Genomic DNA, 14310 nt, shown 5'->3' with positions numbered 1-14310 from the left:
ACCGTGTGCATCAAGCACATCCCGCTGGGCCTTGAGATCGTTAACAGAAGCTCCACGAGAAGGAGGGCACTGAGGTGAGGAGTCAGTCCACATCTGATCTGGCTCTTGGGAGGCAGAGCAGCAGATCTCTAAGAGTACAAGACCAGCCTGGTACACACAGCAAGTTCTAGCACACCCAGGGATTTATAGAGATTTACTGAGAGCCTGCCTTGAAAAACCAACCCCCCCCCAAAGACAGAACAGAACAAAACAACAACCTAAAAGGCCGTGATCATTCTGCTCAGAAAACAGGGTGAGTGAAAAAAGGATAAACCCTGCTCTGTAAGCACAAGGTGGAGTTTCTGGATGGAGTACATAAAGGAAAGAAATGGAGTTGCGGGAAAGGAAAACAACGCCAGTCAAAGAGAACAGAGCGGAGGACCGTAAACAGGTGATCAGAAGTCTACACTTAGAGACTTAAGAGTTTTCTGTCACTGCACACAAAGGAATGTGCACATTGCAAACCACCACCACCACGTATCACATTCTTCAATGAGAGCAGGATGGGAGGAGAGAATTCTTACCAGCCTAAGCCTAAATGGATAATCAGTTATTATGCTGCAGCCTGAGCGCATCAGTATCTGGGGACATCGCCTAGCCATCGGGCGTCTCTTACTGTGTGGAGGTGTGCAGGGATTTAACAGGTGAACTGGACAATGAAGTTAAGTAGCATAACAGGCAAGACTATTAACATTTTTGGAGGAGCATCCCCACTAGACTTAAAGGAGAAAATAACTCTTTGGTAGTCAATATACTTCCCAGCTTGCTAACCATGAAGGGCAGAAGGGGTGTCCTAATCGTCTTGGAATCCCAACAGTACAGCCTGTCATTTAGATGAAAACAAACACCGAAACAGAAAGGGCCTAACGGTCATGCATATTTGCACAATATGCATATACCTCAGAATCAGCATATAATTATAACGTATGCGTTTCTGAGTGACACTGAAAATTTTATCTCTTTAGATCCAAGGACAATCAGGATAGATTGAGCTGTGTCTATTGCATTATACTTTATAAGATTGGGGCCAGATAATATAGAAATAAGGAGTTTTAAAGAATTTTAATGCGCACTTTTAATCGACCCTAAAAAAAACCAGACTACAACCCCACTCTTGGAAGAGGTTAGGTTATTTCCCATTCTTTGAACGTCTTACTTAAGTTGACATTTTGGATTATATTTTAGATTTCAAAAACACCAACTCCAGCAATTTCACAATGGAAGATGTTCAACAGGCTGTAACCCTGGCAAGTCTGACCAGACATTCAAGATAATTCTTGGTACCTTTATGGTCTCTGTGGGTACACCAGGTTCCGGAACTTTATCCAAGTAAGTGGTCAAGTCTTGATCAACATGCTCAAACACTAGTGTAAGTTTAGTTTCTCTGTCTGTCCGTGACACTGTGCACACGTCAAACAACCTAGAAGGGAAAGCAAACAAACAAAAACGAAACAGAATGAGTAGGCAGAAATAAGCCAAGTAGTAACACACGTGCCTCCCAGGTACCCTGTCCTTCTACCCCCTCACTGGTGGCACACCTCGTGCTCATGTCTAATGGGACCATATCCGTATCACTTCAGCAAAGGAGCTGTGTAAGCCAGACCATCCAAGGAGTCGTCAAAAGCAACTTGACTGGAGATTAAATGTCTGTCGAGAGAACTTGCTGGTATAGCTTTACAGACCTACAATCCAGGTAAAACAATTCTTACAATTCTTAGCTCACAGACGGAGGATTATTGGAGGCCAGCTGAGCATGCTTTGGAGATAGTAGACTGCAAAACAGTTTCCTAGAACAACCAGGGCTACGATAGACTATGGAGAAACAGTTCAAAGACAGACTTCTCATCCTAGTGAGCCAACTTACTGCCCTAGAAATGTTCTTAGTTTTAACATTCCAAATCTCACGTAGATTCATTACTACGTGAAAAAAAAACCCTAAGGCTTCTTTAAAAAAATATTGACAGGGGCTGGAGAGATGGCTCAGCAGTTAAGAACACTGATTGATCTTCCGGAGGTCCTGAGTTCAATTCCCAGCAACCACATGGTGACTCACAACCATCTCCCATCTCTAATGTGATCTGATGCCCTCTATCCTGTCTGAAGATGGGTACAGTGTACTCAGATGCATAAAATAAATAAATCTTTTTTAAAAAATTGACAGGAAATAGCTGCATGTATTTAAAGGCTACCATGCACAGCTTCGATACACTGGGTCAGCATTGTGTAGAAGAGTGACTGACTGTAACAAATGATGTTCCAAGGATGGATTTCAGATGTTTACAGTCTAAGAATATGAAGGGATGGGTCTGCTAAATCCTTATCATCCGAACACTGAAATTTGAAAGGGGGCATACACTGGAAAACTAAAAACAAAACAAAACAAAACCCCAAATATTACAGAAAGAGCCTTTGGTGATCCAGAGAATCTTCAAGCCCAAGGACAAAACGTGTTTTAGTTTAGCACACTGTCTCAAGCATGGCTGTCTCACCAGGGTGTCAGAAGAATTAAACACACCATCCATGAATAAGCTATAAGGACATTTCTTTGAGATGAAATATAATAAGAGAAAATGTATAAAATGCTCTTTGTATTGTGTTTTCGTTTAAAAATTAAAAAAGCCTCTTCCCAGAAACTGTGTGTACACACAGTCCCCTTGCTACAGCAGGGGCTCACTGCCTGCTCAATCCAGATGCTACCTTTATAACCTTTCAAGGCCTGGTTGGTTTACAGGGCCTTGACATTTTATTTCTCAGGTGCATGGCCTTCGAACAAACTTCTTTCTAACCCTAAATTTCAACAGTAGATACGAAACACTGTAATCAATCTTAATCTATAACAAACTGTATAAAGCCCGCAGTGTAAAAGGCTGGCCGTTATGCACAGCTTAACATCTGGGGAGACTATCAAAACTGCTCTTTGATCTTGATAGTCTGACCATTCCACATAAGCTGCTTCGAGCCAGCTTGTTACTATTAACATCTTTCAACTAGTTCTTCTCAAAGGAAAGAAAAGAGTTGCAAATCAGAAAGCTTCTTTGTATCCGATGCTTCTGTATTTGCAACAAAACTGCAGTGGGCCAAAAAACGGGATGTAGTGACATAAAATACAAACCACTATAAGTAGGCCAGTATGTGTCCATTAGAATTAAAAACGTTCCCATTGTGACTAATATATTCCTAAATGAAAAGTGTGTGCCAGTCACCACATGCCAGTTAATGAACAGCTCCGGTTCTTATTAAAGGGATATAAAATGTATGTATGTATGTATGTATATGTATGTATATATGTATACATATATGCACACACACACACACACACACACACACACACACACACACACCTTCGTCTGTGTTTGCTGTTACTAATTTTCAGAAGAAGAAAAAAAAATTATGATGGGGACATAACCCAGTTGAGCCAAAAGGTCTCCGCTCCCTAAACCGTTGTCTTAAAAATTACCTAACAGCTCTGGCAGTAGGCGGCGTTGCTACATCTCAATGAAACCGTTTCAAGGCTCTTACATGACACAATTCGTGACTAACTTTTAACCACCAAGCTGCTTCTCTTTATGTATTTCCCTGCTCTTCAAGATAGGAAATATCTGCTAATGTCACCTAAGGTAACTCGGCCTCACAGTAAGGACGCAGCGATCAGGTAGCGGTGAGCCTGATAAGGCCGCCGCTGACCGTCTGAAACGATGAACCTGGGGTGATATTTAAAAGCGGAGTGAAATCTACACAGGTGTGTGGCAGCGCATACAGCCAAGCATTATTTTAGTTCACATATGTAAGTATTTTACCGGCACGTTTGTGCATTATGTGTATACTTGGTGCCTTTGGAGACAAGAGGGCTTTGGATCACTAGAACTGGAATGACAGAGGGATGTGTGCCAGCATCCGGTCACTATTGTGTGGCTTTTGATGCATGTAATTATACATTGCTAGATGTAAGAAATCAGGTGCCATGTAGAAGTTTCGCACACAGGTTCGAGAAGAAGCTGCTTTTAAATTTCAGGTGTCACTGCTAATTTGCAAAGCGGAGGATATCACCAATCTCCTTAGAAACTCACAGTCCACATCAAGGAAATAGACTTCCTGCTTTGAGGCTTCGGTGCCAGCTGTCAGGAGCTTGTAGAGGGGCTGCTTCGAAGAAGGCGTTTGAGGAAATACTGCTCTTCAGTGTAATATAAAGCTGCATTAATTGTTCAGTAATGTGTTTGTGTGTACAGTATATACTATTATATATAAACTATATGTATATGTATATACATTGCTATATATACATGTAGTTTTATATATTATATAATTATATACAGTTTGTATATAACATTATACTAAAAGTTAATAGTTGCATTAATCACAATGGATAGAAAATACATTTTGAGCCAACATTTGTGAATATTGATTTTGGAAATTCTAGGACCCAATACTCATGATATCTTTGTATCTATGGTTCCCTCTAAAATTACTCCAAATCGAACAGTAATCATTTTGGTAGGCAAAATACAATAAATATTTCAATATGGTAAGTTCCACATAACCCAATTAAAATAAACTAAGGTCTCACTATTTGGCTGAATGTTAACGTGTGTGTGTGTGTGTGTGTGTGTGTGTGTGTGTGTGTGTGTAAATGATTTACACAAATCCCTGCTTATATTCCGTGGACTTGCAAAAGAAAAGAGCAGAATAGATCTATTTTAACATAAACACTGGGGAATAATTTCCATTGTATGATTTCTTATGTTGGCTGACACTTATGACTTTCTAAAATATTCAGTAATATGACAGCATACTATTGATGACATGACTACATTTCCAGAGAAAGAATGTAGCCGCACCGCACTGATCTTCAGAGGGAAATGCCATTCAACCTTTATCACAAACCTACACTATGTCATCGGAGTAGGCATCCATTCAGAGAGGGAATGAGGGGCTGGGGAGATGGGCCAGCTGTTCATTGCGCTTGCTACTCACGAGGCTGCCTACAACTCTAAAACCCCAGCTCCAGGAGATCTGACACCCTCTTGTGGCCTGCAAGGGCCCCTGCACACACACGGGCACATAAACTCATGGCACACACACACACACACACACACACACACACACACACACACACACACACACACACACAAATAAACACCATTTCTTAAGGAGTAAAAATGAGAAGTGGTTCTCAGTATTTATTGAGGCTATTCATCCATCTTATCAGAGTGAACTTGATCCAAAATACAGGTACATCATTTCACAGGGAAACCAGCCAACCCCTAATGGCTGCACCCAGTGAGCTACTTTGTCTGCAGTCTCTATTGTTCAAACCTCTGGCTGCTGGCGTGAGGTAGAGAATAAGGACGCAGCCCACACAACACTCAGCTTTCCTGCTGTCCTCTAACAAAAACATTCCCTGAATTAACTCTGCATCCTACCCATTGTAATTCTTAATGGCCACTTCCTGTTCGCAGTCTCCATTTAACTTGCTGTTCAGGATCGGACAGGCAAACTACCTTCAGGAATGGATGGGATTACGTCCTGTCCGGTAGGTTTGGGATTTCCAAAGTTTACAATTTACAAACGTCTCCCAAGCCAGGAGCTTTGTAAACACAGCCTCTGCCTTGCTATTGTGGCTATAATAAAAGGGAAATCTGTATTATTGGCTAAGCAGGAAGTTTTAAGAGGACTCTTTTCCTGTCAGGTTTCCCTGACCCCGCATCGCACACTCTTCATTGTTTGGATACCAAATAGTTTTAGAGCTGAGCGCTGTCTGGCACAGCTGGCTGAGGGACATAACAAATTCTTATTTGAACTAGAGCCAGAACTTGAAATGGAGAAGGGTTTCCTCCCCCAGATCTTGAAAGTTCATGAAGCGCTTCTGGTGGGTACGGTTTGTGCACCCAATCGATCTTCACCCTTTCCACCAGCCCCACACTTCTGTACAGTTGGCTAGGAAGATCTTTTTGCTTGTGAAATACAGACTGTGTGTGCAATGATTCACCGTCAACATGAAATGACAAACTCCAGAAGTATTCACCCAACAGCAACCACTATGCTGCTAAAGGTGACCACGATTTTGCAGCAACTCCAAAATGTGCATTAGTACCTAGCACGTGCAGGAGTAAGTTTCTGAGGGACACAGGGCAGGTAAAGCATGTGAGCAATGCTGTGCGGTGACAACTATGGATCACGGATGGGTGGAAGCCAGAGAGTTGGTCCCGAGAATCTCACTGCAATCGAGAGAGCAAAACTCAGACTCCCTTGATATTAGCATTGCTAGACTGGAGGGGCAAAACGCCTGCAGCTGCTGGTGGTCGATGTCACCCCCACTTTAATCCACAGAATGTGGCAGGGATTTCGGGGGATCTTTTTTAGGTGCCTCATCGACATTGCCTGATCTACTTTCTGAATTTAGAAAAGTTACCTGAGTCGGTGATGTCGTCACATTTCTGAATTTTAATTGAGTTTTTTTTTTTACAGTAAAACCAGCTCTAACCCCTGGCGAATCATGTTATTATGCTTATATACAGGAACTTGACTAGAAATAATGCACGATAAATAGCTACCACTATTTATCAATATCTACAAATATTTTGAAAGTACTGACTTCAACACACCGATATCGGACCTCAAATGCATCCTATACAGTTAGTTATACTGTACAGCTAATGCGGGGAGTTAAATTCATGCATGCAAAAAATGCTAGTGTCTTCTAAGGTACAGCTCCTTAACCCATGAGACATAACTCCATTTGGGGTTAAGTAGCTGAATATTAGGATGGCAAAATATTTGGCAACAGAAAAGGTTGTCTGAACAGGACAACCAAAAATTAATTGAAAGTTAAAAGCATTAACTTTGCCAAGGTTTTTCTGGCTATGGCAAACTTGTGTTGCAGCAAGCACCCTTCCCACTGCACACAGCCTGCACCCTTCCCGCTGCACACAGCCTGCACCCTTCCCACTGCACACAGCCTGTACCCTTCCCGCTGCACACAGCCTGCCCCTTCCCCTGCACACAGCCTGCCCCTTCCCACTGCACAGCCTGCACCTTCCCCACTGCACACAGCCTGCCCCTTCCCCACTGCACAGCCTGCACCCTTCCCACACAGCACCCCTTCCACTGCACACAGCCTGTACCCTTCCCACTGCACACACAGCCTGCCCTTCCCCGCTGCACACACAGCCTGCCCCTTCCCACTGCACACAGCCTGCCCCTTCCCACTGCACACAGCCTGCACCCTTCCCCACTGCACAGCCTGCCCCTTCCCTGCACACAGCCTGCACCCTTCCCACTGCACACAGCCTGCACCTTCCCTGCACACAGCCTGAGTCCTTCCCTGCACACAGCCTGCACCCTTCCCACGCTGCACACAGCCTGCCTTCCCACTGCACCCTGTCCCTTCCCACTGCACACAGCCTGAGTCCTTCCCACTGCACACAGCCTGAGTCCTTCCCTGCACACAGCCTGACCCTTCCCACTGCACACAGCCTGCACCCTTCCCCTTCCCACTGCACAGCCTGCCCTTCCCACTGCCACACAGCCTGCACCCTTCCACTGCACACAGCCTGCCCTTCCCACTGCACACAGCCTGAGTCCTTCCCACTGCACACAGCCTGAGTCCTTCCCACTGCACACAGCCTGCACCCTTCCCACTGCACACAGCCTGCGCCCTTCCCACTGCACACAGCCTGCACCCTTCCCACTGCACACAGCCTGCACCCTTCCCACTGCACACAGCCTGCACCCTTCCCACTGCACACAGCCTGCACCCTTCCCACTGCACACAGCCTGCACCCTTCCCACTGCACACAGCCTGAGCGCCCTTCCCACTGCACACAGCCTGCACCCTTCCCACTGCACACAGCCTGCCCCCTTCACGCTGCCTTCCCACTGCACACAGCCTGCACCCTTCCCGCTGCACACAGCCTGCACCCTTCCCGCTGCACACAGCCTGCACCCTTCCCACTGCACACAGCCTGCACCCTTCCCACTGCACACAGCCTGCGCCCTTCCCACCGCACACAGTCTGCACCCTTCCCTGCACACAGCCTGTATCCCTTCCCACTGCACACAGCCTGCCCCCTTCCCGCTGCACACAGCCTGCCCCTTCCCGCTGCACACAGCCTGCACCCTTCCCACTGCACACAGCCTGAGCCCTTCCCACTGCACACAGCCTGAGCCCTTCCCACTGCACACAGCTTGCCCCCTTCCCACTGCACACAGCCTGTATCCTTCCCACTGTACACAGTCTGCACCATCCCCACTGCATACAGCCTGCACCCTTCCCACTGCACACAGCCTGCCCCCTTCCCACTGCACACAGCCTGAACCCTTCCCACTGTACAGGTCCCACAACAGCAGACAGTCCTCCTTGGAAGTGCCCAGCTCAGACTGGTATGCACTGCATACACAAAGCTGTCTGTTGTTGTAGAAATACAGTGATTTACTTATGGAACATAAAGACAATACTTTCCTACTGTCCCTCTTCAGAATGTTAAGTATCAAATTAGATTCTCTGAACTGTTACAATGTTTCATTTTTAAAGTTCCCTTTTGAGTTGCTGATGCGCTTTGTAAACAGTCATCAAATGAATTCTGTCTAGGGACTAGGACAGAATCTCAAAATACTTTTGAAGTGGCCTCATCTGAAAATGTTGTCATTTTATGGTATGTATTCAAAACGGTGTCCTCAGCGTTGACAACTAGAAAATCAAAATGTTAATCAAATCTGGAAAACACAGAATACTGTCTTTTATATCACATGTTCAGCCAAGATTTAATTCTTTTTAAAAATTAACGAGCCCATCCACCTCACTAAAATACATATTCAGTTTCATCTTCAATAAATAGTAAAACTGTATATATTTCAGAAAACCGTTTCGGGGCATAGTTATTCAGCTTATGATTGGTACATGTCTCACTTCTGTATCTATTTTATATACTCATGTAACTTGGGGTTGCAGAACATTTCTTGGGCAGAATGGGTCCAGGAGTGGAAAAGGTTTATGATACACCGCTCTCCGATACTGGACTTCTGTGACTTTATGGGAAGACTCCTGACTACCTGCTGCCTGTGTAGGCGTCTTTCTCCATCAGCTTGTCACCAGGGCAAAAGCAATCCACAGCGGCATAGCTGCTGTGACGTTTTAAAGAATTCCCATGGGAGGGACCAGGGATGCAGGACGCAGTGCTTGCTGCTCATGTGAGAGGACTCGTGTGTGAGCCCCAGCACACGACAAACAGAACATGTCAGCATACACCACACGCCTCACAAGGCGAGGACAGGAAGATGCATTAGAAAGCCGAGGGCACCGCCAGCTACACAGTGAGATCAGGGCCAACGTGGGGCAGTTTCAGGAAAATAACTATTTGGGGTTTCTGATGCAACCAGAGACATTTTATAGAGCAAAAGGAGACAAAGGAAGAAGAGACAGGCAGCCAAGCTCATTGCTCACGGGAGTACGGAACCTACAACAGGAAAGGAAATGAGGGAGACAGGAGGACTTAAAAGTAATATAAAGATACACAGTTCAATTAATTAAAGGTTGAGCCCAATGCCTGGGGCATGTACCTCAGAAACTGACAATTAAACAAACCTCTTCCCCACTAGCTATTGGTGAGAAGGTGAAATACATCAGCGCATCAAATTAACAAAGCCTCAGGTGAGGGAAAGCCCTCATGCAAATCTGATGGGGAGTCACCGTCCTGTGCGCTGCTCTCACCTGCTCTCCCCTCCAGCACACTACCGGCTAGCCCACAGCTCACCTCCTTCCAGGGCCCTCGTGGTTGCGGGATCTACTTCCAGCTTCTACTGACATGCACCTGGCAACTGTGGTTCTGTTAGGGTGTTTTTGTTTTTTAACAACAACAAAAAAAAAGTTTCACAACAAACCGGGAATCCCCTACACTGGGCAAGTTTACAAGATGTGCCTTGCGCTAGAGTAAACACTGAAAATAAAGCAAACAGTAAAATTTCTGTGTATGGAAACATTCCTGAGCAGGCCCAGTAACAACTGGTATGACATTCCCATCACAAATCCGCTACTGAGGATGGCGCTGTGGGCTGACTGGGTCCTGGGATGCCTTCCTCTTGCTTTGCACACGTTCCCAACACACCGTTTGAATGAATGGAGAGCCACGGAATGCAGGAATTGTCCTACCGTCCTGCTACAAGCACTGGCTGCATTTCCCCATTACTGAATGCAGCTCTTCAAATCTGGCCTGCGCCAGAGGCAGAAAAGAAATGAGGTTGGCGGGCCGGAGTGATGGCGGCTCAGTGGCTGAGAGCACTGATCGCTCTTCCAGAGGTCCTGAGTTCAAATCCCAGCAACCACATGGTGGCTCACAACCATCTGTGATGAGATCTGATGCCCTCTTCTGGTGTGTCTGGAGACAGCTACAGTGTACTCATAATCAATCAATCAATCAATCAATCATCAATCAATCTTTATAAAAAAAGAAATGAGGTTGGAGCCTCACTCGGTTAAGCTAACTGCGTGTTATTTTGTGGGGGTAGAAAAGGAGAATGATACTTGAAAGCAGAAACAAGAAAACTCATTTAAAAACAATACCGTTTTTTGTTTTGTTGGGAAGACAAGGACAGAAGCAAGCTCTGAGTTATCCTATGAATCTTTATGTCCGAGAGAGAGAGAGAGAGAGAGAGAGAGAGAGAGAGAGAGAGAGAGAGAAGCAACTAAGCAATGAGGAGTTGATAAGTTTTGCTCAGTCCAAAACTGATGCCTAACCATTTTGAAAATTCAAAAGGACCATAAAGCCGGCTCTACCAAAAGAAGACACCTGCCTGCCAGCTGCAGACTCCTTGGGTCTAGATTTGAATAAAGAATAATTCACCAACCACAGCTACAGCCAATGCCCACCTTCTGACGGCTTGCAGTCTCTATCAGACACGGCCAACGTCTTAGCTCACACGAGTCTCCTTACATGACAGCCACACGAGGCATCTGAGTCAAAATTTAGAACCAGCAAACCCACGGGGGGAGGGGACCCAAGCGAGTCGGAGTACCAGCAGCTAACTTCAAAAGCAGCTTTGAACTGGAAGCATCCGTCCACCGTTTGCCTTTCTCGGTCTCCACCGCTTTCAGTGCCGCATCTGACACGCACTGAGTACTCAGGAAACGGCTACTGAACAGATGGAAGTTTCAAAATGATAGTTCTGGAGAAGGTCAGGAGCAAAGCGGAAGAGAAGGTGCCTAGAGTCCTGGGCAAGCAGCCTCTGTGATGGATGCCGACCCCCGAGGGCCAGACCTGCCACACTGCATTCATCATGAAATTCTTACGTGTCTGTTCCTGACTTGCTAACTTCTACATATCTGACATCTTAAGGTTCACACAACAACTCTGCGAGGGGGTCCTGGTTTTTGATTTGCACCACTATTCCTAAGCGCCAAAAGGCAAACCCAGGGGAAATACCCATCCGTCAGCTAATGGAGAAAGAAATGCAGCACACCCATGCATGGAATCTTAGTTGGTAATAAAAAGAAATATGGACCCATACTATGCTGGATAAACCTCAAAAAATTCTGCTCAATGGAAGAATTCAGTCTTGAAGGTGGCATGATTCCATTTATATGGAGTGTAGAGAAATAGGCTGAACCACAGAGTCAAAAACAGACTGAACAATTAGTTGCCTAGGATTGGAGCACAGGGGTTGGTGGAAGAAAAGGGAACAAATGCTTATGTCTACTTGGTTTCTTGCGAGGGTGATGAAAACGTTCTAAATTTAGGTCATGGGGAGAGTTGCACAACCATTGTAAATGCACTGGAATGATCACTAAACTACATACTCGCACAGGTGAATTTCATATGGTGTTCATACTGTATCTTAATAAAGATGTTTGAAACAAGTCAAAACAAATAGGAGGAAAAGAGCAGCAGAGAAAAAAGGCTTTGTACTTTTCTTAAAGCACTGGGACAGAGTGCAGTGATGGAAGCAGACTTAAACTTCTGCTCTGTTGCAGGAAAAGCAGGGGTCAATAATGCAGATCTCACTGTGCATACCACCCCTGCTGTCTACACACACACAGCAGACATAACACACACACCAGATCCCCCCACACCACATAGACATCAGACACAACACACTAGACACACACCAGACACACACACACACACACACACACCACACACATAGATGCCACACCACACACACAGCATACACACACACAGCACACACACATATATCCACATACAGCACAAACACATACACACAAAGCACACACACACAACACACACACACAGACCAAATACACAGACTCTCCAGACACATCACACAAAACACACACACACCAACCACATACACACACTACACATACATCATACATACACCAAACGTACACATCAGACACAACACACACACCAGACACCCACACACACACACCACATACCCATCAGATACAACACACCAGACACACACACACCTCACATACATTATACACACACAAAGACACATGACCCACACATCATACAATCAAAACACACACAAAACACATGTCACACACACACCAGACACATATACATAACATACCACATACACACCATGTATACAACACAATACACACAAGGCACAACACACTAGGCACTCATACACAACATATCACACACACACACACAACATGTACACACACACACACACACACACACACACACACACAGAGAAAATTGAAAAGCTAACGAGTACTGATCTCTTGCTCTCTTGTGCTCCTTCTTTGACTGGTTAGAAAAATGACACACAGCAATTCACCAAAAAGGGCTTGAAAAAGATGCTCCGATTCCAAGAATAGAAGAGTTAAGAGGTATTTTTAAAAGTGAACGGCTTTGGCTTGAGTCACATACAGTGCGGAACATTCTGGACAACTGTCAACATTCACTTCTCGTTCCATTTCTGACCTGTAAAAGCCCCCTCTTCCAGCTTGGGCCTCTCTTGAGGAAAAACGACAAAGCAGCCAAAACTAGGAAGCCACGTGTGGTGAAGACTGTCTGCACGGTCTTAGGAGAAGAAACAAGTCTGACCTATGCCGTACGTCAAAACTCCTCAGTACCACACCCTTAGAACTCGAGTCACTTTATTCCAGCCAGCGCCAACCCACTCAGGTACTTACGATCAGGTTCTTATCCAATAAAGCAACCCTGCAAGTCCCTTCCTTTTAAGGAATCACAAAAGACCATTAAGTTGTAACATAAAAGAAATAAACAAACAAACAAAAAAAATCTAGTAACACTAAGAAAAGCAAATCAGTGATGTGATTTTCAAAGTTGTCCAGCAGGGGCTCACATCAATGTGAGAGATCACAGGATTTATTTTGCTCTAATGATAAAACCATACATCATCTGCAAAGTGTTTTGAAAATGTCCCCCATTACTCAGGAATGCAAACTGGTAAGGATCTTTGTGTGTGTGTCTTCTGCTCCCCACCCCACCCCCACACACAATGTGGCTCTCATGATACAGATCTACATTTACTGGGCACAGAAGGCTTTCATGGTGTCCTGCAGGCTTGGAAGAGTTTGTCCCGTATGATTCCGTATATGTAAACAGAACAGCACGGGATAAGTCACGTTGCTGTCAGTGGTTACCTTTGGGTGATAAAATTATGAATTATTTGTTTTCTGATATTTCCTCATCATGCTGTTTATGAGAGCATACTACATAAAACAACTTTTGAAGATTTATTTATTTTTATGTGTATGATTAGTTTGCCTTTATGTGTGACTACCAGGTGCATGCCTGGTATCCTCGGAGGTCAAAACAGGGAGTTGGCCTGGGCATATACCCAAAAGATGCTCCAACATATAGCAAGGACACATGCTCCACTATGTTCACCTTACTTATAATAGCCACAAGCTGGAAAGAACCCAGATGGCTCAACAGAGGAATGGATACAGAAAATGTGGTACATCTACACAATGGTGTGCTACGCAGCCATTAAAAGCAGTAACTTCATGGAATTCGCAGGCAAATGGATGGAACTAGAAAATATCATCCTGAGTGGGGTAACCCAGACACAAAAGAACACTCATTACATAAGTGAATATTAGCCCAAAAGCTCACAATGCCCATAATACAACCCACAGACCATATGGAGCATGGAAGGAAGGAAGACCAAGGTGTGGATGCTTCAGTCCTGCAGTGAGGGGGGAACAGGACGATTGTAGGAGGTGGAGGGAAAGGGGGGCCGGTGATGGAGAAAGGAGGGGAGGAAATAAGAGGGGCAGCATCAGGATCTGGAGCTTTGAGAGAGGTACAGAGGGTCAGGAAATCGAACATAAAT

The 14310-nt window shown here is 45.0% G+C and overlaps 1 protein-coding gene across 1 annotated transcript in view; it reads right to left on the bottom strand.

Annotated features, from left to right (window-relative positions):
* The window catches only part of Cdk6 (cyclin dependent kinase 6), a 180446-nt gene that overhangs the window by 124063 nt on the left and 42073 nt on the right, over positions 1 to 14310 (bottom strand). The window contains exon 3 of the mRNA XM_032906991.1: positions 1324 to 1459. Coding sequence (XP_032762882.1) covers positions 1324 to 1459 — 136 coding nt within the window. The remainder of the gene's footprint in view (positions 1 to 1323; positions 1460 to 14310) is intronic.

The sequence above is a fragment of the Rattus rattus genome, chromosome 6, assembly GCF_011064425.1.
Source record: "Rattus rattus isolate New Zealand chromosome 6, Rrattus_CSIRO_v1, whole genome shotgun sequence".
NCBI lineage: Eukaryota > Metazoa > Chordata > Mammalia > Rodentia > Muridae > Rattus > Rattus rattus.
The sequence above is the reverse complement of the archived record's forward strand: the minus strand, read 5'-3'. Positions and strand labels throughout refer to the sequence as shown.